The sequence below is a fragment of the Haliotis rufescens genome, unplaced genomic scaffold (assembly GCF_023055435.1).
Source record: "Haliotis rufescens isolate VD_foot unplaced genomic scaffold, xgHalRufe1.0.p SCAF_4, whole genome shotgun sequence".
NCBI classification, from domain to species: Eukaryota; Metazoa; Mollusca; class Gastropoda; order Lepetellida; family Haliotidae; genus Haliotis; species Haliotis rufescens.
In genome coordinates, this window is record NW_025964112.1 from 53,048,712 (window position 1) to 53,076,220 (window position 27,509).

General features: G+C 41.1%; 1 protein-coding gene across 1 annotated transcript in view; it reads left to right on the top strand.

The window, feature by feature from the left end:
* Positions 1–27,509, top strand: part of LOC124110986 (protein FAM126B-like) — a 256,707-nt gene that overhangs the window by 20,631 nt on the left and 208,567 nt on the right. Inside the window, exon 4 of the mRNA XM_046470512.2 lies at positions 6,500–6,634. Within this exon, the coding sequence (XP_046326468.2) occupies positions 6,500–6,634 (135 nt within the window). The remainder of the gene's footprint in view (positions 1–6,499; positions 6,635–27,509) is intronic.

Sequence of the window (27,509 nt, forward strand, 5' to 3'; positions counted from 1 at the left end):
TGTGTTTATTTCAGAGTGCAGCCATGGGGACTTTTACACACAAAGTTCCTTAATAGCGCAAAAAGTAAATATCACTGCGCCATAAGGGCGCAACATGATATCCCCCCCGAACTACTTTTTGATTGTACCTCTAACTATTGACTAATTCAATGCCAAGTTTCATCGGTTTAACAATTGGAATACATTAATCATGTATTGTAACGTCCAACGTCTTCAGTTAGCATTCAGTAACGATAAGTTTAACATGTTTTGATTCGCTGGTTCAATTACAAGGCCAAAACGGCTTCAAACTTTCATTTTCGGTCTTGTATGCCTGTCACAAATGACCATGAGCTTGTCATGGCATCTGAAAAACAAAAGCTGACGAAAGGTCCCAGTTTATTTAACTTTTTTCTGAAACCTCCATATTTTCTTGAGTATAGTGCGCACCCAAGTATAATGCGCACCCCTCTCTATCGGATTCAGTATTTTGGATTTTTTTTTTAGAATATTATGCGCAGAAAAAAATTACACCGTACCCCTTCATTGAATTCCGGTAAACGAACGGGTGATAAGAAACTTGGTCAGTACAAATTTGAAATTTGATATAAAAAATCACCAGACATGTTGATTTACCATTTGAATTGTATTTTTTGATCTGCTTGGCATTGTTTTACATCCAGGGATTAAGATTACCGTGTATATTTTCTCGTAAACTAAGCCGGAAACAGCCATCAGCTGTACACACGTTTTCTTGGAATCTACCAGTGATTTGGTTAAAACTTACCCAGTGATATATCTTTAAAGGATTTTGATGCAAGGATCAGGGGGAAAATTGTATAAGAAACTACTTTTTATCAGAAATAATATATTTCAATATCTTGTTATTTTAGTTGCGTTGTTTACTAAATATATTTAAAATAATAATAACCCTAAGCGTAGCACATCAGTACAGCTGATCGCTGTTGACTGTTGGAACAATTTGACCAGTCACTGTTGAGGCTACATGTTGACATAGAATCGTCAAACTACAACAAATATGACTTTTAGCATGTCAAAGTATTGCATTTATGATTTATGTATCCATTCTCTGTCATCTTAAGTTCGTTTCAAGGCTTCAATAGCGGTAATCTGACCCTGATTGCTGTTAATAATGGTGAGTTGTGCGACCTCCCGTCGCTTCACACACGATTTCACAGAAATTAATTAAGCCAATATTAAAAGGAATTTTGAATAAAAATACTTTAGTATGGATTTGTTGACATGGTATTTTTGGTGTTTAGTGCTCACGTTAATGTCTTTGTGTTGAGGGAAAAAAACATCAAAACTCATTATTGTATATGTGCACCCCCTTCTACACAGCTGTGTTTTTTTTTAAAATGTGCGAACTATGCTCAAGAAAATACATATACGCAGCTTGAAATCACAATATAATTTTTTGGAAATACATCTATAAATTAATGTTAGACCGTACACGTATGCTGTGATGCATATCTGATACGTTTTCTAAATGATCCCATCCAAAAAGATGTAGGTGGGTCCCTGATTTATATATAAATGGTAGTTTGCAGTATGTTTATTTTTAGGATATATTTATCTCACATTGACAGGTACTGCAATGATAGGGGTAGGAGGGAATTTTGTGGAACATGACATACCGTATTCGACGTAGTAAGTGCCCAGGGTGCTCTCAAAATTAGAATTAGGGAGCTCTTATTAGAATATTATTTTGGTGGAAAAAACAGTTGAAAGATAAATTTTGTGGTTTATGCTGACGGCCTGAAATGTTTATATACGACAGATATATTTTTCCAGAATTTAATTGCCCATAATTAAGGGTGCATATAACACACGAGAGCGTATTATACACGAATAAATAAGTCTTGTGTACATTAATCAATCGGAAGGGGTGCTAATCGGGATTGTTCACTTGCCAATATATTAGCAAATATCGCCGTGGGCACTTATTAGAGTGGTCGCTTATTACGTCAAATACGGTAATTACATTCCAGAACTTGTTTGTGTCCATACAACAGGAGCCTTCCCCTGATCTCAGATAGAAATTCAGCACGAGCCCACTAGCCCTTTTTTGTCCATCTAATACTGACAGTAACTGAATGCTAGTGGAGTTTCAGCTTTTTTAAGGGGTGTACTCATGTTTTCTTGTACTTTTTGTCCAGTAAGCATTTCAGGTTAATTTCTCTGATGAATTTTATGATAGGGTGATGAGCCATGGTGATGCATGTCCAGCATTGTGGACATCAGGGGTTGAAATTCACATCAGTCTGCTAGTCTGAAAGGAGTTAAATTCAGGAAGGACCCGAGACATTTCCTTGTGCACTTTTACCATTAGGTTGATCCTGTTGATGGCACCTCGGTAGCAGATCCTTTGTATGGATGAGTGAAAATAAAAATTGCTTTCCACCTCAGCTCTTAGAATTATCATCACATTTTCAGTTCTTTGCAGAAATAGATTCAATAATGCTGGTAACCTTGTTTGAGACACTGTAACTGTGGCACTAGCAGGATCCTAATGGTCTAATATTAGCTTGTCTTGCCCTATATGTAACTTAACAAATGTTAAATATTATCGAAGACTTCCACTTGCCATGGTTTCAGTGTTTGTAAGAAAAACCACTTCTTTTACACAAGTTGGTAGCCCAGTGGTTGGTTTGTTTGCTTACCACAAATATATCCTGAGTTTGATTCCTCATGGTAAAGTGAGTGTAAACCATTTGTGACGTCCTGTGCGGGTTTGTGACGGAGTTATTTCTGTAGAGGCACGTTTATACTCTGGTCATGTGCTCATAGAGCGGAGTCTCAATAGCCTTGTCTCCGTAAGTGGGATTGATTCCATACTTTCAGAAGAGTTATTTGAATGCATGACACTTTTTTATGGATAACAACTTCTTTTATTCTTTGTAACGAAGAGAAAAGTTATAGTTTTGTAGACATCCCAGTTTGGCAGACATGATACTATCCACTTGAAGACGTTCCATGCATAGTAAATATGGAGTAATGGTGGACTCCAGCTGCTTCTTCCCAGGCTGCTCGGGCGCTACAATGGACAAAATAGGTGTTAAATCAGAACTGATGGGGTGATGCAAGTTTTGAGTCATATTGGTTGGCATGAGGTATTGATCTTTGATGTTGTATTCCTGGTGGTGCCTTTGTTCGTAACAGAGAGAAGGGGATTATTAGGTCTATTAATTATTAGAACAGACTATTGCATTAGTGATCGCTTGCTCACTCACTTTCACACCCATTCACCCGACACTCGACAAAACCACCCACCCACTCTATCCACTTACTCACCCCACCCTCCCACTCACCAACCCACCCACCCTCTCCATCCACTTACTCACACCATCCCCCCACCCACCAACCCACCCACCAACTCCATCCACTTACTCACACCATCCTCCCCCTCACCCTCCCACTCACCAACCCACCCGCCAACCCACCCACTTACTCACACAATCCTCCCTACCACCAACCTACCCGGGGTACCCACTCCACCACCTTGCTCACCCCACCCTCCCACCCACCAAACAAACCCACCCATCCACTCCATCCACTTACTCACCCGACCCTCCCACTCACCAACCCACCCACCCACTCCATCCACTTACTCACCCCACCCTCCCACCCACCAAACAAACCCACCCATCCACTCCATCCACTTACTCACCCGACCCTCCCACTCACCAACCCACCCATCCACTCCATCCACTTACTCACCCCACCCTCCCACTCACCAACCCACCCACCCACTCCATCCACTTACTCACCCCACCCACCAACCAAACCCACCCACCCACTCCATCCACTTACTCACCCCACCCTCCCACTCACCAACCCACCCACCCACTCCATCCACTTACTCACCCCACCCTCACTCACTCACTCACTAGACTTGATCTTCTGTAATGAGCCCATCTCAACAGGAGTCTTTCCAGTTCCATACACTGACCATCATCTTGTATGGGGTGTGACGGAATAGGTGTAGTGACTATCATTATTTCTTTGTATGTTAATCAATGTGGTAATGAACTGAACTTTTTGAATCTTAATATTTTGCATTTTAATCTACTTTGTCCAAAGCAACATCTTGGGTTTGAACTGGCAATGACCATAATCACATATCACAGAGTAATACCATTTATGTTTCTTAAGAAATATTCCATGTAGATATTATTACGAGTCAAAATGTGACCTGTAATGTTTATTCTTTCTCCCACCCGAATGAATTCAGTAGTAAATGCAGTAACTGGTTTTGTCAGTTTGTACTTCCATCATGTTTTTGTGGAAAATGTTTCATTTGTTTCTTGAACTTCATAGAAATTGTGTTTTGCAGCATTATATTTTGTTTTTTCAGGATATAATACTGGGTGTGGTTCTGGTTGTGGGTGTGGGTTGGTGGGTGTGTGTGTGGGTGTGTGTGTGTGTGTGTGTGTGGGTGTGTGTGTGGGTGTGGGTGTGGGTGTGGGTGTGGGTGTGGATGTGCTAGGTGTGGGTTTGGGCCTGGGTTGGTGGGTGTATGTGTGGGTGTTGGTGTGGGTGTGGGTGTGGGCGTGGGTTTGGGTGTGGGTGTGGGTGTGGGTGTGGGTGTGGGTGTGGGTTGGTGGGTGTGGGTGTGGGTGTGCTGGGTGTGGGTGTGGGTGTGGGTGTGGGTTTGGGTGTGGGTGTGGGTGTGGGTGTGGGTTGCTGGGTGTGGGTGTGGGTGTGGGAGTGGGTGTGCTGGGTGTGGGTGTGGGTGCAAGCTGGGTGTAGGTGTGCTGGGTGTGGGTGTGCTGGGTGCGGGTGTGCTGGGTGCGAGGCTGGGTGTGGGTGTGCTGGGTGTGGGTGTGGGAGTGGGTGTGCTGGGTGTGGGTGTGCTGGGTGCGAGGCTGGGTGTGGTTGTGCTGAGTGTGGGTGTTTTGATGTGCTGGGTGTGGGTTTGGGTGTGGGTTGCTGGTTGTGGATGTGCTGGGTGTGGGTGTGGGTGTGAGTGTGTGAGTGTGTGTGTGTGTGGGGGGGTGTGCTGGGTGCAAGCTGGGTGTGGGTGTGCTGGGTGTGGGTGTTGGTGTGCTGGGTGTGGGTGCGAGGCTGGGTGTGGGTGTGCTGGGTGTGGGTGTGGGTTGCTGGGTGTGAGTGTGTGTGTGTGTGGGGGTGTGCTGAGTGTGGGTGTGGGTTGCTGGGTGTGGGTGTGGGTGTACTGGGTGTGGGTGTGGGTGTGGGTGTGCTGGGTGTGGGGTGGGTTGCTGGGTGTAGGTGTGGGTGTGGGTGTGGGGTTGCTGGGTGTGGGTTGCTGGGTGTGGGTGTGGGTGTGGGGTTGCTGGGTGTGGGTGTGCTGGGTGTGGGTGTGGGTGTGCTGGGTGTGGGTGTGCTGGGTGTGGGTGTGAGTGTGTGTGTGGGGGTGTGCTGGGTGCGAGGCTGGGTGTTGGTGTGGGTTGCTGGGTGTGGGTGTGGGTGTGGGTGTGCTGGGTGTGGGTGTGCTGGGTGTGGGGTTGCTGGGTGTGGGTTGCTGGGTGTGGGTGTGGGTGTGCTGGGTGTGGGTGTGGGGTTGCTGGATGTGGGTGTGGGTTGCTGGGTGTGGATGTGGGTGTGCTGGGTGTGGGTTGCTGGGTGTGGGTGTGGGTTGCTGGGTGTGGGTTGCTGGGTGTGGGTGTGGGTGTGCTGGGTGTGGGTGGGGGGTTGCTGGGTGTGGGTGGGGGTGTGCTGGGTGTGGGTTGCTGGGTGTGGGTGGGGGGTTGCTGGGTGTGGGTTGCTGGGTGTGGGTGTGGGTTGCTGGGTGTGGGTGTTCTGGGTGTGGGTGTGGGTGTGCTGGGTGTGGGTGTGGGTGTGCTGGGTGTGGGTGTGGGGTTGCTGGGTGTGGGTGTGGGTTGCTGGGTGTGGGTGGGGGTGTGCTGGGTGTGGGTTGCTGGGTGTGGGTGTGGGTTGCTGGGTGTGGGTTGCTGGGTGTGGGTGTGGGTGTGCTGGGTGTGGGTGTGGGGTTGCTGGGTGTGGGTGTGGGTTGCTGGGTGTGGGTGCGGGTTGCTGGGTGTGGGTGTGGGGTTGCTGGGTGTGGGTGTGGGTTGCTGGGTGTGGGTGTGGGTTGCTGGGTGTGGGTGTTCTGGGTGTGGGTGTGGGTGTGCTGGGTGTGGGTGTGGGTGTGCTGGGTGTGGGTGTGGGGTTGCTGGGTGTGGGTGTGGGTGTGCTGGGTGTGGGTGTGGGTGTGCTGGATGTGGGCTGAAGACCTGATCTAACCCAAACCGAAGGTTGTGATACATTGAACACAGTTGAGAGGGAAGCACTAGTAGTGACCCTTAAATATATAAAACCTCAAATTCTGTAAGCAGGAACCACTATACTCCCAGATAGTGTGTCCCAATGTCCTCTGAGATAAAAGTACAAACAAACAAGAACATGAAGTGCAGAATTAATTTCGAGTCGCATGTGGTCTAGAGTAGCTTGCGATATTTCCTCTTGGTAGATGGCTAGCCTTGGCGGCTCTGTTATGACCAGGCAATAAGGTATGAGTGTCTGCCTCTGTTTACAGCACCTGGATCCAGTGTGTCACCAGCTGTTCGAGTTCTACCGCTCCAAGCAGTCCGACCTGCGCATCTTCGCCCTGGAATATGTCCCCACTCTCATCTGGCTGTATCTCAGTTGCCTCAGCCACAATGACAAGAAGGTAGGAATCTTGCTCCAACTGTTCAGGAGCATCCACCATTAGCGGGGAATTTATTCTCTGTTTTATTATGATATACCCTGACCAATTCACCATAACTTTGTTTCAGAAGCGACGTCAGCAGATCCATTTGCCTTTTCGATAACTTTGCACAGGATTTCTCTTGCTCATGACCTTGAAACCAACAACCAATCAAACACCCTCTTCTGAACAGATCTACATTTAAAACTCAAAGACTAAGTAGACACAATTTATAGATAACAACTTCTTTAATAACAGTAAAGGCAACGTTTCGGTATAGATCCTGATACCATTGTCAAGCAAGACTGCGACGTTTCGGTATAGATCCTTATACCGTTGTCAAGCAAGACTGCGACGTTTTGGAATAGATCCTTATACCGTTGTCAAGCAAGACTGCGACGTTTCAGTATAGATCTTTATACCGTTGTCACGCAAGACTGTGGAACATATCTTCACATTGATGTCACAACATTATAGTATTTTTATAGTGTTGCGATTTGCAAAGAAGAATTGTGTCCTGTAGTCAAGTCAGAAAACTGATTTTGGGTTCGAATCCCAGTAAGCCCTGATGAAGTTTCTAGGTGTGTCAGCACCATTCTTGTGGGATAATATATATAAACCCTACACGCTCATCAAAGACCTTTAGTTATTACATATATGGAGACCCGTGAAGATCTGGGGTAGAATAGGTCTTCAGCAACCCATGCTTGCCGTAAAAGGCAACTATGCTTGTCGTAAGAGGCGACTAATGGGATTGGGTGATCAGGCTCACTGACTTGGTGATGCATGTCATTGTAGCCCAATTGCTTGGATCGATGCTCATGATGTCAATCACTGGATTGTCTGGTCAAGGCTCACTTATTTACACACTGCTGTCATATACCTGGAATATTGCTGTGTGCAAAGTTAAACAAACAAACAAATAAATATGGAATAATAACTCTACTAATAGTTGTTAGGAAAACATGGGAAAGGGTCAAATGTTGTTGCATTTATGTGGATAAATGGAAATAACATTAAGTTTTTTTATATTTTGTGTCCCTCAAGTGTAGCCACATGCCAAGATAAATGAAACCATTTCCATGGACCAGCCATCAATGTTCCCAGTTACATGTATCTGATAACAGAAAAAGCCCTCAAATGAGCGAGACTATAATTGTTTAATTGTTCATGAAATTGCAGTAGAATAATTTCTTGATTTTGTTAACAATGACTTACATCAGTAGCAAGATTGTATTTGGCTTCATCAAACATTTAAATTATGTCTTATAATAATTGTCACAAAAAGCAACATTTTAGAAAAGTGACCAAGTAGTTATTATTTAATTATCATATACTGTAAAAAAACAGCTAGTTGCCTTTGCAATATCATTTCCTGGTTGCTGCCCAGAAAGTATTGATAAAAGGAACTAGTTTGTAAGATAAAAGGAAAGTAGCATCCCAACATGGCCGCGCCCTGTCACCGATCTATAAACTGTATTGGCATCTGTCGGTGCAGCTACAATATGCCCTTGGGACATGACCAATGCATTTGTCTCTGTCGTTCATCAATACTGGAAAATTACTAATATCACGATATCAAGTGGGGAAATATTTCAAGCAGCATCGAAAAAGTAAAAGTTTTACAGTATTGGAAAATAATTTTGAAATATGGAATGGAAGGCTTTCTTAGGGCAGTCATTTATGGGTGGAAATATCAAATTGATTTCTCAATTAATACAGCGTTCCCTTGGAGCTTTTTAATGGGATTTAGCTTTGATTTGATGTATTGAAAGATGAAAACAACATAAATACTCTGTGTCTCCTCATTGGGAGGAGCATGGCTGGCCCAGTCTAAAGCGGCGATATTCACTGTCCACATTTGAGTTCCTTAGGAATGCCGAAATCACTTAGGATCATCTTGGTTCTCCCTGATTGTTTCTTGGTTTGTCAGTACCATACAAGGGGTTTCACAAAAGTGTTAAATGTTGAGGACCAGCATTGCTTCAGGCTTTCCTCCCACATCATGATCACATGCCAAAACTTTACTGAAATACTGGTCAAATGGGCGTAAAACTCAACTCACTCACCTATTTTTATACCTTTTCCTTGTGTTTTGAAAGTTCTTTGGCTCCGTAAAACTGAAAAACCATTAGACCTTCGGTGATTGTACTTGCCCTACAAATTTTCTATAATTGAAAGTGGAGTGGTTGGGTAGTCTCGTGGTTAAAGCGTTTTACCATCATGCCGAAGACCAGGTTTCATTCCCAGTAGGTATTAATGATACTTCTATGTAAAGTGTTGATACAGTCGTTGATTTCACACTTAATTGGGGGAACAGGGGTCCATAATCAGAGTTGTCAGACTACCAGGATGTAATGGCCAGTTTGAGTCCCGGTTTGCCCTGATTACGAGCCCTTTCTTTTCAACACCAAACCCGTCCTTGTGGGTTTCAACAAAGTGGTTACTGTCTAATGTCTGTGTCACTTCAAAACCGTATAGGTCCGGGGTCGAATAGGTCTTCAGCAACCCATGCTTGCCGTGAAAGACGATTATGCTTGTCGTAAGAGGCGACTAACGGGATCGGGTGGTCAGGCTCGCTGACTTGGTTGATATATGTCATCGTTTCCCAATTGCGTGGATCCATGCTCATGATATCAATCACTGGGTTGTCTAGTCAGACTTGATTATTTACAGACCACTGTCATATAGCTGGAATATTTCTGAGTGCGGCGTTAAACAAGAAAGAAAGAAACAAACACTTTTTGCTTCCATACGATATTACAATTACATGCCATAATAACATGATATATATGTTCGAATAGAACTATAAAACTGTTCTTTGCAATGATCTATGCAAACTTGTACAAGACAAAAAAAATATGGAAATGGAGTTTATGAGGCAGTGTAAGTTTTACCATTGTTCATAGCATCAGTTCAGTTGTTCTTAGCAAGGACAACATGATTTGTGTAATATCCCTCACTCCCTCACTCCCTCACTCCCTCACTCACTCACTCACTCACTCACTCACTCACTCACTCACATACATGCCGGCCCACCCACCCACTAGACAAGCAGACTCGGACAGTCCCCAGGAGAAACTTGTACAAATAGCTATGTTGAGGTGAAATAAAACATGCTTTGTAATCACTGTACTGTTTTGTTGTAAGTAACAAGAAGCGTCACCAAGTCTCGTGAAGACTGAAAAAAGAAGTCATAAATTGTAACACAACATTAATCATATAGCGTGCTCACAGTATCGTTATTATTTAGATCTGAAAATAATTAACCAGTCTTTTAAGACAAACCTCGTGGTTGTAGAAAAAGCAAGATTATTGGCTCATATATAGACAGCTACAAATAAGGCCGCTATAACTATATATTTTAATGTTTGATTTTCATCCATGTTTTAAACACAGTGTCAGATGGGAAGCTTTCCAATGCATCTGTGTTGAGGTACGGTGGATGTGGTTCACATGAATGTTTGAGGGTGTATTTCATCAACTGAAGAAACAAGGCAGTACACAGTTTTCTTCATCTGTAGGTCCTCATGGGGATTCCATGGTAGAATTGGTCGCCAGGCAACCAATGCTGGTTATAAGTTTGTTTGTTGTTTAACGCTGCACTCATCAATATTCCAGCTATACGACGGCGGTCTGTAAAATAATCGAGTCTGGACCAGACAATCCAGTGATTGACATCATGAGCATCGATCCACGCAATTGGGATCGATGACATGTATCAACCAAGTCAGCGAGTCTGACCACCCGATCCCGTTAGTCGCCTTTTTAGAGGTGACTGAATGGTTCAGATGGTCAGGCTTGGTGACAGGATGGATTGCGTGACATCATAACCCGACTGTGAATCGCTGTTCATAATATCAATCACTGGATTGATTTGTTTTGTTTGTTGTTTAATGCCGCTCTCAGCAATATTCCAGTTTTAGGATGGTAGTCTGTAAATAATCGAGTCTGGACCAGACAATCCAATGATTGATATCATGAGCATCGATTTTTATGCAATTTGGATACGATGACATGCATCAACCAAGTCAGTGAGTCGCCTCTTATGACAGGCATGGTTGCTGAAGACCAATTTTAACCCGGATCTTTATGGGTCTAATCACTGGATTGTCTGGTCCAGAGTTCATTATTTACAGACCAGCGTCATATTGCTGGAATATTGCTAAGGGTGTTGTTTAACAACAAAATAACCAATAATCACCCAGGTATTTGTGTACTATAATATGATGCTTTGGGTAGTGAGGCGAGTGCCGATAAAATGTAATAATTAATTTATTATAAATGGGTTGGAAGCTGTTCTGAATACTGAATTAGTGTATTAGGCTGGTACTGTGGGAATTGATTTGATGAGGTGCATCACTGGAGTCGGTGATCCATGAACTTTGATGGTATCTGAAACTGGTTGCTGCAGGAGGAAGAGGGAATATTACCCAATAGGAATATGTGTGAATAATTCACTGGCTTGATATTCACCATAAGTGGATTGCTACATCGGAGGGGATGGAGGACATAAATAGCTGAGGATTATCTGTGATTGCTTTACATTTTCATGCTGCATTTCATCCCTAGCTGCTGATTAATTAAGCAGCAAAATCAATTAATTTCACTGACTTTGTAGGATTGAGATGGCAGGTCAATATCTAAGCTTTAGCTTGAAGGATTATCAAGGGTCATTGCGATGTCAGCCGACATGGTTTGACCAATGTGTTCATACTTGTTGATTCTACCATTGGTCCCTGTGGGCCGTGCCTGGTGTTAGACCCATTACTGAAATAAAATCTACCTGTCAAACCCGCAGTAGAACAAATAGCCTTTTCCTAGCAGTGTGTGTTATTTGGTAAAGTTTATCTTACCATTTGGTTCAGCTTTGAAATACAGTGACATCTTGTTAATCTGAATTTGTGAAAGTAGCTGGATCAACAAATCTCGAGATTTCAATTTCCAGTATTTTATATAACCACCTTCTTAACCTGCAAGTACTCTTTATACCAAGCCTCCAGAATTATCTGTGAGTACTCTTTATAACAAGCCTCTAGACCTATCTGAAAGTACTCTTAATAACCAACCTCTAGACCTATCTGTGAGTACTCTTAATAACCAGCCTCTAGACCTATCTGTGAGTACTCTTAATAACCAACCTCTAGACCTATCTGTGAGTACTCTTTATAACCAGCCTCTAGACCTATCTGTGAGTACTCTGGATAACAAGCCTCTAGACCTATCTGCAAGTACTCAGGATAATCAGCCTCTAGACCTATCTGTGAGAACTCTTAATAACCAACCTCTAGATCTATCTGCAAGTACTCTTAATAACCAACCTCTAGACCTATCTGTGAGTACTCTATAACAAGCCTCTAGACCTATCTGCAAGTACTCTGGATAACCAGCCTCTAGACCTATCTGTGAGTACTCTTAATAACCAACCTCTAGACCTCTCTGTGAGTACTCTTTATAGCCAGCTTCTAGACCTATCTGTGAGTACTCTTTATAACAGCCTCTAGACCTATCTGTGAGTACTCTTAATAACAAGCCTCTAGACCTATCTGCAAGTACTCTTAATAACCAGCCTCTAGACCTATCTGTGAGTACTCTTAATAACCAGCCTCTAGACCTATCTCTGAGTACTCTTAATAACAAGCCTCTAGACCTATCTGCAAGTACTCTTAATAACCAGCCTCTAGACCTATCTGCAAGTACTCTGGATAACCAGCCTCTAGACCTATCTGTGAGTACTCTTAATAACCAATCTCTAGACCTATCTGTGAGTACTCTTTATAGCCAGCCTCTAGACCTATCTGTGAGTACTCTTAATAACAAGCCTCTAGACCTATCTGTGAGTACTCTTAATAACAAGCCTCTAGACCTATCTGTGAGTACTCTTAATAACCAGCCTCTAGACCTATCTGTGAGTACTCTTAATAACCAGCCTCTAGACCTATCTGTGAGTACTCCGGATAACCAACATCTAGATCTATCTGTGAGTACTCCGGATAACCAACATCTAGATCTATCTGTGAGTACTCCGGATAACCAACATCTAGACCTATCTGTGAGTACTCCGGATAACCAACATCTAGATCTATCTGTGAGTACTCCGGATAACCAACATCTAGATCGTGTCCTTCAGGTTTCCTGCCGTGATATTTTAATCTGGGGACCCCTAAGTCTGTATCATGGAGGTATCACAAGGACGCCATGCTTCATTTTAGACACTGCATATGCATTTCATTTAATTAATTAATATTTGATAAAACTTTAAAGATAATGAATAACTATGTGAAAGTGTATTTGGTGCTTTAAGGAAGTTTCCGCTCCAGTGTATATAGAACTGTTCTTCCATTCAATGATGAGATTGATGATAGTTTGCTTTCAACCAAGAAATCAATCATGAAATCTGTGATTGATTATTTCCAATTGATAATGGTTCATTTTAAAGATTTCTTTTTGAAAATAAAACCTTTTGCAGGGTACTGCCAGACAGTCTAATACCAAATGAGGTTTACAAGCCTGTTTATTGTGTAGAGTACTGTCAAATATATAACTGGGACCATTTATGTTTGTTCCTTGTAATGAATGGTTTTTGAAAACAAGGAATATACAGTGCCATGACTGAGTGAGTTAGTGAGTGAGTGAGTGAGTGAGTGAGTGAGTTGGGTTTAACGCCACTTTTAACAGTATTCCAGTTATATCACGGCGTGTCAGCTTAATGTGGGAGGAAAGCCTGAAGTGATGCAGGTCTCAGAGGTTTACCACTTCGGTGAAACCCACGAGCACGGGTATGGTGCTGACAAACCTAGAAACATAATCAGGGCGAACCGGGATTCGAACCCACAATCATAGGTTTCTGACATGCCCAAGGGACGCAACTCTGCACAGCGAATCACAGCGCCTTAGACGACTGGGCCACCCGTGCCCCCATGCTGTGCAATGAAAAGATGATAACAGACATGGTTACCAAGTCTGTTTGTTTTGAGGATTCCAAAATATCTTTGCGGAGGGTCTTGAAATCATTTTCATTTACACGAAGATTTAAAAGCCCTTGTTAATTGTGTTATTTTTCTGTTCTCATTTGACGAATAGCTGTTACTGGAGCATTTATTGCTTTTGCAAACCAATGACAGGGTTCCAGATTGGTTCATTTTGAAGGACATGGACATATTCAGTGTTCATGTTGGCTTTTGAAACTGTCAGGCCCACCCAATTTTTGTCAGTGCCAACTTTGTGCCAACAAATAAAAATCGTATGAAATTTACCTGGTTTTAATTCTTACTACTTCAATTTCAGTGCAGTGTACTCTCAAGGCTGACAAATTCAGTGACGTCATTTCTGAAGTGACTTACTTAGATCTACACGTCATTCACACCAAGTTCAACCACTATTTTCTCTTCTTTTTTCCCCTGAATATTTCACTTTGATTCACGACTAAGTCACTACAATTAGATATTAATCTCGACACAAAGCGAAATATTATTTCCTTGCACTAAAAACAGATAACCAGAAACCCTGATGGTAACAGACAAGCTGACTTTGTTCGAAATGAATACTTTTTTGACTATCAACAATGTTTTGTTCAACAACAAAGATTTACAAGACACCTTATTTCCCGGTCCACAGGGACCATCAGTCAAAAGAATTCCAGTCCAAGCCTAATTTTACCAGTGAAAAAATGGGAATTTCCGATAAACGGGAACACTGCGTATTGTCATCCAAAATGTCCAAACTGTTTTATTCAAATTTGTTTTGATATAGAAGAATGTCCTCTGAAAAGTTGATGAAATAAAAGTCCTATCGAATTTTTTTGCTTTCTAGAGTAGTCACTGACTGATCAGTTTGACCATTAGCCAACATTGTGTTGTAATAGTGTGGTTTTCGGGCAAGTGACTAATGAGTGAAGGTTGTGCAGGAGAACCACAAACAAGGGGTAATTATTATCTCTCTCCACTGACAAAGACTTCTTGGTGTCCGGTGTGCCGGTCACCACAGTAGCCCCTCTTGTCCAATTATTGTCTTATGGACTGGGATTAACATGTTTCCAGGTGGATTACTGCCATGCATGACATCCCTGGACGTGGCCGGAATAAAGGAGGCTAATTGAGTGCGGAACCACTGACTGTCATGGTGTTGGACTGGTCATCGGCTGTAACATATGATGAGGCCGTTAGTAAAATAGGGCTTGTTTCCTTTCAAGGATTTGAATTTGAGAATTATTTCGTAGTAGGTCCAGTACATGGTAGCCTTGCCGACTAACCAACAAATTCATTATGTAGAGTTGCCTCCCTCAGCCATGCCAGGATTCGATGACCATGGGTCAGATTTGTAATGATTATGACACTTGGTTTGTCAGCACCTTCCTACATGTGCTTAGGTGTTTAACGAATGTTGCTGAGGTAGTTCACGCCTACAACCTGCATCACTTTGGACTTCCAGCCCCTCATGCTCCTAGCTAAGTCATTCTTGGTAAAACTTCTTTTATCAATATGTTATAATGCTTCTGTTAAGCTGACATGCCATGATATAACCGGAATACTGTTGAAAGCAGCGTTAAAACCCATCTCTACCATACTTGAATGGTTCGGAACCAAACATACTCTTTCTATTATATTTTTTTCAAATTTCTTTAAATTTATCATTGGAAATTAGAATAAAAATATAATTGATTTGTGTGCTTGATAATGTTTTCTATGAATTAAAATATTGAGTTCGGTCATTTTATGATATTTTTTTTGAAAAATTTAACTAAATTCATTGCAACATTCTTTTGCTGATTTTTCTTTTGTGTAACAAGAAACAAAGAATTGTCGCCACTAGCCTTACAAGCTGCCCTATAGTAATTGGCTGACTACCTGGAGATGGGCTCTAATCAGGATAATAGAACATCTCGTTATGTATAATGAGCATTCCTAATAGACAGATGGATGTTACAATAGTAGTTATTGATGAAACAAAGTGAGGCAGTGTTTATTCCCCTCCTTTGAAGGCACAGAACTCCCCCAAACATCAAGTCTATAGGGATACAGCATTAAGTAGGTGGAGTGTCCTATGTGGGAAACCTCGAGGCTGTCAAGGTGTCCATGGGTACAATGACATGGATATTTTGTAGTATTTTGTGTTTATGAGGATGGCTTGTGTTCAAGTTTTTGCTTGGCATGAGAGACAGACAGATATTTTATTTAGATCTTGCCTTGTAATGTAGTACACCTATGAAAATGTAGGTTAGAATTGGTCTCCAGCCACCCATGCTTGACAAAAGAAGTGACAAATGGATCGGCTGGTTAGGATCGGTGACTTGGTTGATGCATGTCCCCATTGCATAGATTGATGCTTTTGATGCTAATCACTGGATTGAACGCATGATGCCATTTACAAAGTGGTCAAATGTCAAAAATGTTATGTTTGGGATAACACTTTTTTAGTAAAGTACAGATTCTCGTACTTTTGGGGGGGGGGGGGGGTGAGCCCTATCCGGGATTTGAACCCACACTGCTAGAGTGAACCCCTAATCACCAACATACAAAGTCAGTGATCTAGCCCACTCAGCCACCAAGGCTTCAACAAAGATGAAAGTCCGACAACTGGTAGTCTAGATCACATACTACGTGTACACCTCTGACAAGTGTAAATTGGCACGGCTCCCATGGCTGAAAGCTATGAACACACAATGATATTTAGAAAGTGGTCAAATGTAACAAATGTTATATTTGGGATAACGCTTTCTTAGTAAGGTACAGATTCAGTTAGGCACCTTATCGGCCATTAGAGCCGTGGCTTTTGGCTATGGGATCCGTGCCAGTTTACACTTGTCAGAGGGGTACACAAAGTATGCGATCTTGACTACCAGTCGGACTATCCTTTTTGTTGAACTCAACCCGAAAAGTACCACAAACACTATATGTTAACTGTTCAAAGCATAAAGAATTATTGTTTGTTACTAAGGTTATAGATATATAGCTGAAGTATTAATTTTATTCAAAATTTCATTCAATATTGTTATTACATTAATTTACATGAAATCGCGTGTGAACTGATCAGCGGATAAATATTAGGTACTTTTAATCTAAATCAGAAGTAGATCTGGGAGAAAATGTGTGTACAGGTGAATGCTATTTCCAGCTTATTTTACAAGAAAATTACACATGATAATCTTCATCTTTACTGCAAAGAATACATACGGGGATTTAACAAAAAATAATTCAAGGCAGTCATAAGCCACTCACACTCAATCAAACACTCACTCATTATATTGTTCGAAGATGACACACACATGAAGATGGGATATCTAGTTTCAAAATAAGATTGAATGCCCGTGTTGGAAGTTAAGTGCTTGCTATAGAACAGCGGCTTGTAGCCTTTACACTAATATCTATTGATTGTCGGAGGGGATTTAGAGTATGGGTTGTCCTTGTCACAGATTTTGAAACAATGTTGAAAGCATAATTATGATGTTGAGTGCTTCTGGTACTTTCTTTTATAACCATTGAAATATTATTTGTCATAATGAGTACGCTACCTTCAAGACCAGAGCAAAGGCAGTTGTCGCAACCAGCCACAACGCAACACAGAACAGCCAGTCCAAGCAGGCTTACCTTAGGCCACAATTAATTATCTATTAAATTTTCATCCAATCTGACCTTTATGATGGGAAAAAAGTTCTGAATATGATCATTTGAGGTTTATATTTTGTTGATCTGGGGTAGAACAGGTCCTCAGCAACCCATGGGTGCTGTAAAAGGCGACTGTTGTTCTTGTACGATGCAACTAACAGGATCGTGTTGTCAGGCTTGCTGACTTGGATGATGCATGTCATTCTATCCCAATTGCGTAGATTGATGCTCATGATGTTAATAACTGCATTGTCTGGTCCAGACTCGATTATTTACAGACCGCCGTCATATATCTGGAATATTGCTGAGTGCAGTGTTAAACAATGAACAATGAAGCAAATGATAGATTTACCATAGTAATATATAAGAATCAGGTGTTCTTTTTCTTCTTTTGAGTAGTATACATATTTCCACATTGTTAATCTGCTGTGTGTAATGTTTGTTTCAAGAATATCACAAATAAGAAATGAATAAATATGACTGATATCTTGAATATACCAGTCTGACCAATTTCATCTGACTTCTGTACTGAAGGATGACTAATATTGCCTAAGATGAAAAATTGTACAATTTTACGATTTGAAATATGTTATTGATCGCAAAGCATCAGAGACTTGCATGAACCCCATATGGTCCCTGAAGTTCTGTCGTGGCAAATTTTTCAGCATCGTCAATCAATCCTGGATGAAGAAGGTCAAACAGTGTGTAGAAATTGCCCATAGAACCAGTAACGTTAGCTTTTGGAATGAAAGCCAGCCTCGTGTATCATTCGTCATGTCACTATCAGTCCAGCCACATTTTGACTAACTCGGTTATATCCAAATCATATGTTATGAACTTTGCGTCTTTTTCTAGGCGGCTTTTAATGATAGTGAGGCCATCAGCATAATAACCAACCCTTGACATTTGGGGTAATTAAGTGGGAGACATGTTTTGTGAATAATAGAATTACCTGATACCATCAGACCACATGCTTGTGTGAGACGGGCCGGGGTAAAAAAGTAATTTTGCTATTGTTCACGCAACCTTGCCATTTTTAATCGCGTAAAACAGTAATCTCGTGGGATTAATGTCTCTCATATTGCTGCGTATCATCTGTTGTTGGGGAAATAGCATCATCAGTTCTCAGGGAAGTAGTAGCATCAGAACATATTCATCAATTCCTGCAGAGAGGCATTCCTATACTGGAATATTTTGGCTTTGTTTAGTTTGACAATTGATTAGTCCTACTGAGAAGACAGCCACAGTCTGACATGAAATTAACTCAAATTTTCTGAAAATAGAAAAATAAAGGTTTTGTTTGAAGGTTGATGGGCCATGTTCATTCATTACTTAAAAAGCAGCTAACATTATCACAGTTATCTCAGGAGGTTTGAGTACATAGTGTTTTTCCAAGCTGCAAGCAGTATTACAGGATGCTCCTCTTTGGGTGTCATGTGTCAAGAAGCTTTCCTTGCATATTGCAGTAAATCATGTCATCTATTGACCATTTGTCTATCAGAAGGCATCTTTCTTTCTTATGTTTCCCTTATATCCTGTGGTGGGCACAATGTGTGAAGCCCATTTCTGGTGTCCCCCACTGTGATATTGCTGGAATACATTGATCCCTCGCTACAACGCTACCTTTGGAGTTAATTAATGAGTGTTATAGATGACCAGCAGTTTAACGAAGGTCGAGTCGTAGGTGGTAGATGACCAACAAAACAGTATACATGCTCTGCCTACCTAACACAATCTACGTTGCACGTTTCAGAGTTAAAAAAAGATTAGAATAGAACTTGTTTATGATACATAGTGATTTATTGAGTACTAATATTAAAAAAACCACATCGTATCCCTTCAGCGAATTCAGGTGAATAAACAGCTATAACAAACGTCACTAGACATGATCATATACCATTAAATATGTATATCCTGCTCTCCAAGGCATTGTTTTATATGCAGAAATTAAGATTACCATGTGTATTTTCTTGTAAACTAAGCCGGAAATAGCAATCAGCTGTGCACACTTTTCCTCCCAATCTACTGGTGATTCAGTTAAAAAGTACCCAATTTTACAACTTCAAACAATTTTGATGCAATGGTCGGAAGAATTAGTATCTGAAATTATTATTTTATCAGGAATAATATATTCCAAGAATTATGATGAGCACTATGCCAGTTAACACACATCTGTTCATTCATGGAAACCCCACTAAAATACCAAACCAATCAGGTGTTCGAAAATAGGTGACGTCACTCGAGTGAAGCTGAAGGTTACAGACGAGGCTATGATTGTGGGTTCGAATCAAGGTTCAACCCGATTATGTTTCTAGGTTTGTCAGCACCATACCCGTGCTTGTGGGTTTCACCGAAGTGGTAAATGTCTGAGACCTGCATCACTTCGGGCTTTCCTCCCCCATTAAGCTGACACGCCGTGATATAACTGGAATACTGTTAAAAACAGCGTTAAATCCCAACTTACTCACTACAGACGAGATCATGCCTTTTATCGAGGACTTCTTTTTCTTTTTGAATGTAGCAGAATTCTGCTATTGAAGACATCCACTACCGGTATGAAGCAGAATTTGATTAACTCATCCCTCGAAATATCAGCAATGCCATCTTAACTGTTCAGAAATGGGGTACATCAGGGTACTATTCCAGTTGGCGTGAAACCAAACTCACTTACTCATATTACCGCGCATGTTATTTGACATGTACGACCGTCATCACATCTACACATGATTACACAGGAAAACTCTCATCATTGGTAGCGTCCATTTGGGGAACAAGATGCTGAAAAATTCATGATGCATGGATGTTCTAGATGTGCTCAGCGGCGGATCTTCAGACCGAGTCTGCCGCAAATGTCACTAAAAATTCCCAAATGGACTAACTAAGTTCCCAAATCATGTTGATATAGTCATAACTAATGTGATGGCAGTGTTTAGGTGACTTGTATTTCACGGACAGCAGGACCAACAGAGAGGAAGAGGCGTAACTTTACACTATTGCATTGAATACCTATGAAAGAAATTAAGAACTTCTATAAACTCCCAATTTTAAACAAAATAAATTGTTTTCACAATTTTCCTGCCATGGGCACTTATAGTCCTCACCACTTGAAATAGAATCACGAAATATTGCAATGTTTTATTGATGAAGATAACTGCATGTGTGTACTTGTAAAGTGAAAACAAGCTATTCCACCGATAAGGAATATTACTTACAGGAAAGACAATTGCAAAGTGTGGTATTCAAGAAATGTTCATTTTCTTAGCGATATACATCATCATTGTCAGTAACCTTGTGTGAAAATGTAGAACTTCAGGACTCCCTATGCAAACACAGATCTGGGATAGCATAGGTCTTCAGCCATCCATGCTTGCTGTAAAAGGCGACTATGTTTGTCGAAAGAGGCAACTAGCGGGATCAGGTGGTCAGGCATGTGGACTTAGTTGATGCATCTCATCGTATCCTAATTGCGTAGATCGATGCTCATGATGCCAATCACTGGATTGTCTGGTCCACACTCAATTATTTACAGACCACTGTCGTAAAACTAGAATATTGCTGAGTGCGACGTTAAACAACAAACAAACACAAGACTCAGATAGTTAAAATGCCCCATTGTCTTTGATAATGTGACCTTTTTTTCAAATTTTGGTGCTAAAAGCACAAGCCCCCAAGAATTATCCCTGACTCCCTTCACTGACTTCGTCCACTGTACAGCCATTGTTTCCTTCAGACATTGATTCCCCTTTCCCCTATATCTACTGTTAATGTACAACATGGAGCTGCAAGGCATTTAAAGTGGAGTCTCATGAAACTCTTATGATACGTTTTTGTGAAAAAGTACTCAATTAAACAACAAACAAGCTAAAAAAACAGCAAGTTATATTTCTTAGCCATGTCTTAGAAAAAGTAATTGTAATCATTATTGTCTATTATAGGTTAGGGGCGGTCGGGTAGCCTAGTGGTTAAAGAGTTCGCTCGTCTCGCCAAAGACCCGAGTTCGATTCCCGACATGGGTACAATGTGTGAAGCCCATTTCTGGTGTCCCCCGCCGTGATATTGCTGGAATATTGCTAAAAGCAGCGTAAAACCATACTCACCCACTCACTGTTATAGGTTAAGAAAATATTTTTAAAGGTCAATTGTTTCTTTTGTATTTGTAACTTGGAATACAATATCAATTTGTTAACTGTGTCGATACAACAATACATCAATACATAGATACATCAGTATCGATTGGTACTGTCTAGCAGCTATGACAAAAGTTTTCCATTACTAAGCTGGCGACACCGATTAGCAGTGAGGACGTTCTTGGACACAAAGAAGCACAACTTGATTATAACTGTCTGGGCCAGGACAGGAAGGGATTTTGACTTATAATAATCCTATTATTTAGGATAGATGGTAGGGAAAATGAGATTACAAAAAAAATCTGTGGGAGAGAGATGAAAGATTCAGTCCCATCACACATCTACCTATTCCAAGATCCTGGTCAGAGGTAACTTCAGGAGACATAGTTAAGAGATGTGTTTATTCTAATGAGATCCGTGGATTAAAAGAGGGAGAAAATACAACTATATTGGAACTTTTTCAACTTTAAGTCATTAGACAAAGATACTTAAACTGAGCTTGATTGTAAGTGACCGGTCTCTAAAGTTTACTTTTTAAAATTCATAAATTGAAACTACAGATATAGAATTTACTTACGGACATTTACGCCATGTTTTATGCATCTGCACAGTGTAATACAATTGTGTGCAAATTAACATTAACTCAACTTTGGATGTGTTTTTTTATATATTAAACATAATAAAGAGTTTTTTGTGCCTATGCCGTACACGTTCTTCCCGTTAACATAAGATGTTTAGTTGCCTCAAAAGTAATATTCAGCATGTCATTTTATGACATGGAGTGATTTTAGGCTGTGTAAACAGCAATTCGGAAAAGACAAGCTGTAGAATAGAACACAGCGCGGTAAAAGACATGAGCAACTTTGCCTGATAGACGTGTCGTCAATAAGACATTTTCTGTGAATGTTTTTGCAACAAACCGAAAATGATAATGACTTGTGTATGTTATATGGGTATGATCCACTCGTTCACATGTATAATCATAAATACAAATCTATTCACACAAAATATAGACATAAATAATTCAGGGTTAGAGCTTAAAACTTGCTCGGGACTAATACAAATTCTTATGGGCTAGTACACATTTCCCAATTTTCCCATTGCTTTAACATTACAAGGCCACTGCATCCTAACCTGGGCTTAAGAATACATTTAAGGTAAGAATCGATACTTTTTACTTAGTGTGCGATTGTGATCGATACTTGTATCGAGAAGTAAAAAATCGCGATGCATCGGTGTATCATCCCACCACTAGTTATAACATGTGTATCTAGCATCTACTGTAAAACCCATTCAGGCTAATGCATCGGTGTATCATCCCACCACTAGTTATAACATGTGTATCTAGCATCTACTGTAAAACCCATTCAGGCTAATGCATTGGTGTATCATCCCACCACTAGTTATAACATGCGTATCTAGCATCTACTGTAAAACCCATTCAGGCTAATGCATTGGTGTATCATCCCACCACTAGTTATAACATGTGTATCTAGCATCTACTGTAAAACCCATTCAGGCTAATGCATTGGTGTATCATCCCACCACTAGTTATAACATGCGTATCTAGCATCTACTGTAAAACCCATTCAGGCTAATGCATTGGTGTATCATCCCACCACTAGTTATAACATGCGTATCTAGCATCTACTGTAAAACCCATTCAGGCTAATGCATTGGTGTATCATCCCACCACTAGTTATAACATGCGTATCTAGCATCTACTGTAAAACCCATTCAGGCTAATGCATTGGTGTATCATCCCACCACTAGTTATAACATGTGTATCTAGCTTCTACTGTAAAACCCATTCAGGCTAATGCATTGGTGTATCATCCCACCACTAGTTATAACATGCGTATCTAGCATCTACTGTAAAACCCATTCAGGCTAATGCATTGGTGTATCATCCCACCACTAGTTATAACATGCGTATCTAGCATCTACTGTAAAACCCATTCAGGCTAATGCATTGGTGTATCATCCCACCACTAGTTATAACATGCGTATCTAGCATCTACTGTAAAACCCATTCAGGCTAATGCATTTAGGTACATGTATGACAACTTTCTGGAGGCTTGCATGTCATGGTCACATTTATGATGTCTTTTTTAACTCTATGTATTATGATTCCGGATAGATTCTGTTCTTTGATGCTTTTCTTTGTACATGTGCCACATAAAATCATCTTTCAAATGCCAGAAATGATGAAAACAGTGTAGTGTTACCACACTTGCTATGAGAAATGAAATGATGTGCGCAAAGATACTTTACTATTTCCGCTTCGTCCGGTCCTCACTGCAAACGTGTCACGTAAATGCATTGAGTACAATGTTAAGGACGAAAGTACAGACGTTATTCTGAATGATAATGATTATACCTATTATTGAACAGCAGACATTCAGTCTATATAGTATATACACATTCACGGTACGTGTTTACGTCTGATATATACTGGTTCAGTTGCACAACCTTTTTTCAGTTAATATTACCTCAAAACACACAATGGTTGTTGTCATAATTATATTTTGAAATTTATATATCCTTCTTATTTCGTGAATAATCAACAGAGACAAAAATAATTTCTAGCTGCTTGTATTTAGAACATTTAAGAATTCTCTCACTCACTCACTCACTCACTCACTCTCTCTATATAGTGGCCCAGTCTTCTATATACTACTTAAAAACAACCAATTTATTTCATATGACTATAGTTAATCTGTCCTGTCATGCTTTCCATTCATTAACTGATTACATTTGCTAGATACGATAGTAATCTTTTCTTGTTTATTTAATTCTGAATTGCCATCCAATCATACATTATAACCTGAGAAGTTTTAAAAAATGTACATCTGAAATAAACAATTTACTGAAAAAGAGTCTTTGACCAAATGTTTTTTTAGCTATACCGAGATTAATGCTGTCAGATTTCACCTCGCAGGGATCTCCGTTGGGAGGTAACCACAGAATGTCTGGTTGGAACTGGAGACGTTTATGGTCCCCGGTTGAGAAGCGTGTATTGAGAGTGATCATGACCAACGAACCTGTCCTTATGTGTCAGACCCCGGGGAAACACAGTACTTTGTGGGCCTCAGCTTCCACCTTATATCATCTGATTCAGTTCCCTTCGCCAGACCTGAGGCCAGTATGAGAATTTACAAGCTGGTAATGATCCTGGGCTCCCAGTATGGGAATTTACAACAATCTAATGATTGCAGGGCCAGACTAGGAGCCTATAGATTATGGGTGTAATGAATAAGCACATATATATGGCTATTACATAGCTATTTTCAGGTAATATTGTCTTGGCTATGAATATTTAGCTCAACAAACACAAAGGGCCATTTGAGCTTAGAGAATGGTGGACGAACACCAGTCAGATGGTTTTGTCTATTGTCGAAGTTATTCCCAAAACTGTGTGCGTTTAGCTGAAATGTTGTGTTGTTGATGTGATCATATTAGGGGTTCTAGGTAAATTGATTCCTATAATCTAAGTTGGAAATCCAATATGGCCATCAGGAAGCCATCTTCCTTAAAGGGTCATGCGGGGAATGCCTGAGGATTGAGCATCTGTCTGTCTATAAAGGTTTCAGGTTGACAAGGCATCTTGATTTGAAAACAAATGCAGTTGTTAGTTCTATGTAGATGGATACTTGCCCGTCCTTTATTGTCATACCAGCCTTAAAGAAAAATGTGCACAACCTTTTTGCAATCTTGATGTTTTCAAGGCTTTGAAAGGCATTTAGAAGTGATACACATTAGGATGAAATATATGAGGCAGAGGGCCCTGATGAAGGAGTAAGCATATACTCCGAAACATTGTGTTCCTCATAATAAAGAAGTTGACATCCATAAATTCTCGTCTATGATGTTTTCCATTATATTTTGCCCCTGTTGGGCCTTGGGGTCAGTTTCGTTTAACAAAGCTCCATGCCATCCTGATGTCGCATCCAAGATTATTGCACTTTTATAGTGTGGTGTGGTGTGGTGTGGTGTGTGGTGGTGTGTGGTGGTGTGTGGTGTGTGTGTGTGTGTGTGCTGTGCTGTGCTGTGCTATGTGGTGTGATTTGTGGTGTGGAGTGTGTGTGTCTGTGTGTGTCTGTGTCTGTGTGTCTGTGTCTATGTCTGTATGCGGGGGCACGGGTGGCCCAGTCGTCTAAGGCGCCGCGATTCGCTGTGCAGAGTTGCGTCCCTTGGGCACGCCAGAAACCTATGATTGTGGGTTCGAATCCCGGTTCACCCCGATTATGTTTCTAGGTTTGTCAGCACCATACCCGTGCTCGTGGGTTTCACCGAAGTGGTAAACGTCTGAGACCTGCATCACTTCTGGCTTTCCTCCCACATTAAGCTGACATGCGCCGCAATATAACTGGAATACTGTTAAAAGCAGCGTAAAACCCAACTCACTCACTCACTCACTAACTCACTCACTATGTCTGTATGCGTGCTGGTACTAGTCCGGACTGATGCAGATTTATAGTGCTAGCCCACTGAGATACCATGCCTGGGTTTAACATGAATACCCCACTCAGACACAGTATACATTCTCCGAGCCAACCAGTCCTTGTTTTAGCCCCTAAATGCCGAGCGCCAGACAAGTACCATCTTTTGACATCTTTCGGTATGACGCGTCTGGGGATCATACCCTGGACCTTCCACTGCTAACCCTAAGAGCTGATTGAAATGGCATAACTAATCACTCATCTGGTTCCATTCCCCAACCTTGCAAAAAGTTGTTACCAAAAGATGGTACTTGCCAACCTTCTTGGTGCTCAGCATTGAAGGATAAGGACTGGCCAGCTTGGAGTTTGTACACTGTGTCTGAATTGGATATCCATGTTAAACTGCGGCATGGTATTTCAATGGGTTAGCACTATAAAACTGGCATTAGTCTGGACTAGCACAAGCAGCCACACACACACAGTGTACTCTGAAACATTATGTAGGAATGGCCTAATAAACCTGTTTGGAAGCACAACTGGATATACTATGAGCCTTGAAATGGCTTTATGTGACCATAAATGTATTGGCTCAAGTTTTGTATGAACCAAGAAAAAGCTACCGTATTCGACGTAATAAGCGCCCAGGGTGCTCTCAAAAATAGAAATAGAGGGCTCTTATTAGAATATTATTTTGGTGGAAAAAACAGAGTTGAAAGATAAATTTTGTGGTTTATGTTGATGGCCTGAACTGTTTATATATGACAGATATATTTTTCCAGAATTTAATTGCCCATAATTAAGGGTGTATATAACACACGTGCATATTATACACGAATAAATAAGTTTTGTGTACATTGATCAATCGGAAGGGGTGCTAATTGGTATTGTTCACTTTTCAATATATTAGCAAATATCGCCATGGGCGCTTATTAGAGCGGGGCGCTTATTATGTTGAATACGGTGTGTTATTTGTACCTGACAAAGTAGCAGAAGGACTACCACACATGAAACCCATTCTTACTGTGTATGATGGAAGCTCAAGTGGCCCACTTGTCTTAGGCACTGCAGTTCACTGTGCCGAGTTGCATCCCTTATCTTGCTATGTATCAAGCTCCTCACAGCGATAGCACGTTCGCAGATCTCTCTATAGTATTGCTGCCACCAGTCAAAGCTCCCCACTGTGATGGGTGTCCAAAACCATGGTTGGAGTTGAACCCTTATGTTTACAAACAAGTGATGACTGCTGTGATGCTGAATACTCTTACGCCAGCTTCTTACACCATTACTTTCTTTGTTTGTCAATTTGAATTTCTATATCATTCCTATTTTCATGTAGTTGGTATAGTGAGAATGTAACTGGGAAATTGGGTGATTGGATTTTCTGTTCATCTGCAATCTCTAACCAATCTCATCACACAAACAAAAGGTAAATTCATCTGGGATATATGGTCAGTTGTAAACCTTTTCAAACTTCACAATCATGGCATTTCCAAAGACAAACAAAAGTATAAACGTGACGACATTTGGGGTTTAGAGGTCAAATTTCAAGATTCTTGTAATGGCTGCACTCATACTGGTGGCAGTGATGTTACAGAGGGTAATGAAGGTGTCTCGCGCTGGGAAGGAGCTTGGCTGTGTATACGTCTGTAATGCATGCACAAACCCTGTGATCATGGGTTCGAAT